The sequence below is a fragment of the Penaeus vannamei genome, chromosome 15 (genome assembly GCF_042767895.1).
Source record: "Penaeus vannamei isolate JL-2024 chromosome 15, ASM4276789v1, whole genome shotgun sequence".
Taxonomy (NCBI): domain Eukaryota; kingdom Metazoa; phylum Arthropoda; class Malacostraca; order Decapoda; family Penaeidae; genus Penaeus; species Penaeus vannamei.
Window position 1 is genome coordinate 41632834 of NC_091563.1, and position 3443 is coordinate 41636276.

Genomic DNA, 3443 nt, shown 5'->3' on the forward strand with positions numbered 1-3443 from the left:
AGCCACTCTCCTCCCGTGTACGCCGTGATCCACTCCTGCCACTCCTCGCCCGTGAGGACATCCCGTCACGTGACCAAATTCTACGACGATGGTTTATCTGGAAGATTTTCGTCGCGTTTGTCAGAGCAAGATTTTGCTGCTGACGCCCCTCAAGGCATCTCGGACCCGGCCTACAAGCGCCCTTCACCCCCAGAAACGCTGACTACCCCACAGGCTGCTTCAACCGCCCCCTCCATTGAAGCTCACACGAGAAACGCTGTGTCAACGTCGCCAGCACCTACAAAGAGCCAAGCTGTGACTTTGTCCAGGCAATCAATAAATAATAATGATAATAGAACGTATTACAACAATAGGGATGACAACCTTACCGTTGATGAGGGTGAGGAAATCGGTTCAAATTCAGATTATACGGAACCCCGCAATAATCCAAATTTGCATGAGCAAGAAAGTACTCCGAGGCCTTTAACATCCACGATGATCTCAGTTCTCAGTGGTACAAATCAAGACGTGCCTAAATCTAGAGCATCGGGTACCCTGAGCGACCAGAGCGAAAGTGCTCAGCCATACCCCTTGAAACACCCTGAGGACGACCTGGTCTCAACTCAGCGACCGGTCAGAACGAGAAAACGCGAAATTAACGAGGAGAGCCAAGTCTTCACAGTCACTTACTGGATGTTCTACCCATACAACTACGGGAAAGACGTGTGCACGATCAACCTCGGATATTACCTGGGCCGCATGTACAAGCCGCCAGTCAACGGAACCTGTTTTGGGGAGGAGGTCGGCATGGGAAAGCACGTTGGAGACTGGGAACATGTCTCGATCCAGTTCAGAGTATGTTTTGCTTTGGTACTCTGCTGTATGGTTACATATTGTTTTCATGTTATTGGATTTCTTTAGAACATGCTTTGAGTTCGATAATGCCACTTTTCCTTCCAGGGACGTGTGCCGCTGAACATGTACGTATCGTCTCATAACTTTGGTGCCTACTATCAATACAACTCTTACCATCAACACTTCGAGTACACTGGCCAGGATACAAGGAAGGGCATTCCAATGTCTCCAGAATATCCTAAGATAGTCAGAGTGGAGAGTTCCCATCCAGTCCTGTATTCGGCCCTGGGATCCCATGGCCTGTGGGCAGCGCCAGGTAAAACAGTCAATCATATTCCGTACCATTCTTAACATGTTTTCCTGCCACCGGATAATATACTCGATAACTACGACAAGAAAGACAATAAATTGGACATTGTTCTTCACAGGACTGCACCAGTATAACTCCTTCCCGCAACTCGAAGACCTCACGGACGAAGGGACGGAGTGGCGCACGTGGCTCAATTTGGACGTCGTCGATTTGAGAGATCGAGCAGCGCTGAAGCAACCACACAGGTAGGGAGGGGCACAGTGAAGAATATAATCATGCCTTCGCTGTGCTCTCTTATAAGCGAAAACAACCTGATATCTCATTCTCGTAATAATTCTAGTATAGGTCTTGATGTTTAATACTTATGATATCTGCTCCAAACAATGGCTGGGTTTCGCTGTGTTCTCTTATAAACGAAAACAAGTTGATATCTCATTCTCGCAATAATTGTAATGTTTAGTATAGGTCTAGATGTTTAATACTTATGATATCTGCTCCAGGCGATGGCTGGGTTTCGCTGTGCTATCTCATAAACGAACACAACTTATATCATATATTCACAATAATTGGAATGTTTAGTATAAACAACGAATTGTATCTTATTCTCGTAATAATTGTAATGTTTAGTATAGGTCTTGATGTCTAATACTTCTGATAATGCTTCAGGCAATGGCTGGGTTTCGCTGTGCTATCTCATAAACGAAAACAACTTATATCTTATATTCACAATAATTGTAATTAGTATAAACCTTGATGTCTAATACTTCTGATATCTGCTCCAGACGATGGCTGGGTTTTGCTGTGCTATCTTATAAACTTATATCTTATTTTCACAATAAATGTAATGTTTAGTATAAACCTTGATGTCTAATACTTCTGGTAATGCTTCAGGCAATGGCTGGGTTACGAGGGTCGATGGGGGAATCCGAAGAGCAAATGCCACACTCTTATGGCTGGCTTCTGCGAGCTGAACCAAGGCCCGACCGGGATTCCCAAGAAACGCATTAATTTCCCGTGTATTCAGGAGCCATGAGGTGTTCCATCGGACAATCAACTATGAGTGCCGAATAAATGAGAAGACTGTGAGGTGTATCAGTGAACAATCGACAGTGAGTGCCGAATAAATGAGAAATGAACCATGAAGTGTATCATCGAACAATCAAAGAAGATTGCCGAATAAATGAAATAAATGGACCATGTCTATCATCGAACAATTAACAATAAATGCCGAATAATTGAGGAACCACGAAGTGTATCATCGCACAATCAACAATAAATGCCGAACAAATGAGAGAAATGGACCACGAGGTGTATCATCGAACAATCAAAGAAGTTGCCGAATAAATGAAATAAATAAACCACGTGTATCATCGAACCGAGTGCCGAATAAATGAAATAAATGAAAGAAGTGGAATGCACCAACTTATAATAATGAATATATTTGTATATATATTTTTTGATAGAACCTCTTCATGTTGTTGATCTATATCGGCGATGTCTAGAGAGAGAGATGAAAGAGAAAGAACAAATGACTGTTTACTTTGCTCTATCTCGCCAACAGCACATTCAATGAATTAACTTTGGCAAAAGTGAAAATAAATCTACAGGACATTAAAGAACGACAAATACAGAAGCTTCACCATTGTAGAAGGAGGAGAGAGAGCGAGAGAGAGAGAGAGAGAGAGAGAGGGAGAGAGAGTGAGAGAGACAGACAGAGAGAGAGAGAGAGACACAGACAGACAGACAGAGAGAGAGAGAGAAAGAGAGAGAGAGAGAGAGAGAGAGAGAGAGAGAGAGAGAGAGAGAGAGAGAGAGAGAGAGAGAGAGAGGGAGGGAGGGAGGGAGAGAGAGAGGGGGGGGGAGGGAGGGAGAGAGAGAGAGAGAGAGAGGGAGAGGGAGCGAGAGTGTGAGAAAGAGAGAGAGAGAGAGAGAGAGAGAGAGAGAGAGAGAGAGAGAGAGAGAGAGAGAGAGAGATTGAGAGAAACAGAGAGAGAGAGAGAGAGAGCTTGAGAGCGAGAGAGAGCGAGAGAGAGAGAGAGTGAGAGAAACAGAGAGGGAGAGAGAGAGAGAGAGAGAGAGAGAGAGAGAGAGAGAGAGAGAGATAATAATCATCCAAGGTAATACAAGAAAAAAGAAAATGACAATAACGATAATAGTAATAATAACAATAACAAAAATGATGATAATAAATAAACAAATAAAAAAATGAAAGAAAAAGTAAGAAAAAGGAGAAGAAAACAAGAAGAAGAAATACAGGTAACAGTGAAACAACAATAATCTAAATTAAATTAAAAGAGAA

General features: G+C 42.9%; 1 protein-coding gene across 3 annotated transcripts in view; it reads left to right on the forward strand.

Annotated features, from left to right (window-relative positions):
• Window positions 1-3443, forward strand: part of LOC113804412 (uncharacterized) — a 23415-nt gene that overhangs the window by 14320 nt on the left and 5652 nt on the right. The window contains exons 5-8 of one of the 3 annotated variants that reach the window (XR_011399115.1): window positions 1-834; window positions 940-1150; window positions 1263-1389; window positions 2036-2476. The exon at window positions 1-834 is cut by the window's left edge and continues 53 nt beyond it. The exons of 1 other annotated variant lie outside the window; for it this stretch is intronic. Coding sequence is in view for 1 of the 2 variants with exons in the window: in XM_070130829.1 (XP_069986930.1) it covers window positions 1-834; window positions 940-1150; window positions 1263-1389; window positions 2036-2177 (1314 nt within the window). In the remaining variant the exon portion in view is untranslated. Of the gene's footprint in view, window positions 835-939; window positions 1151-1262; window positions 1390-2035; window positions 2477-3443 lie in introns of those variants that run through there. One more of the 3 variants, XM_070130829.1, reaches the window with a different exon arrangement.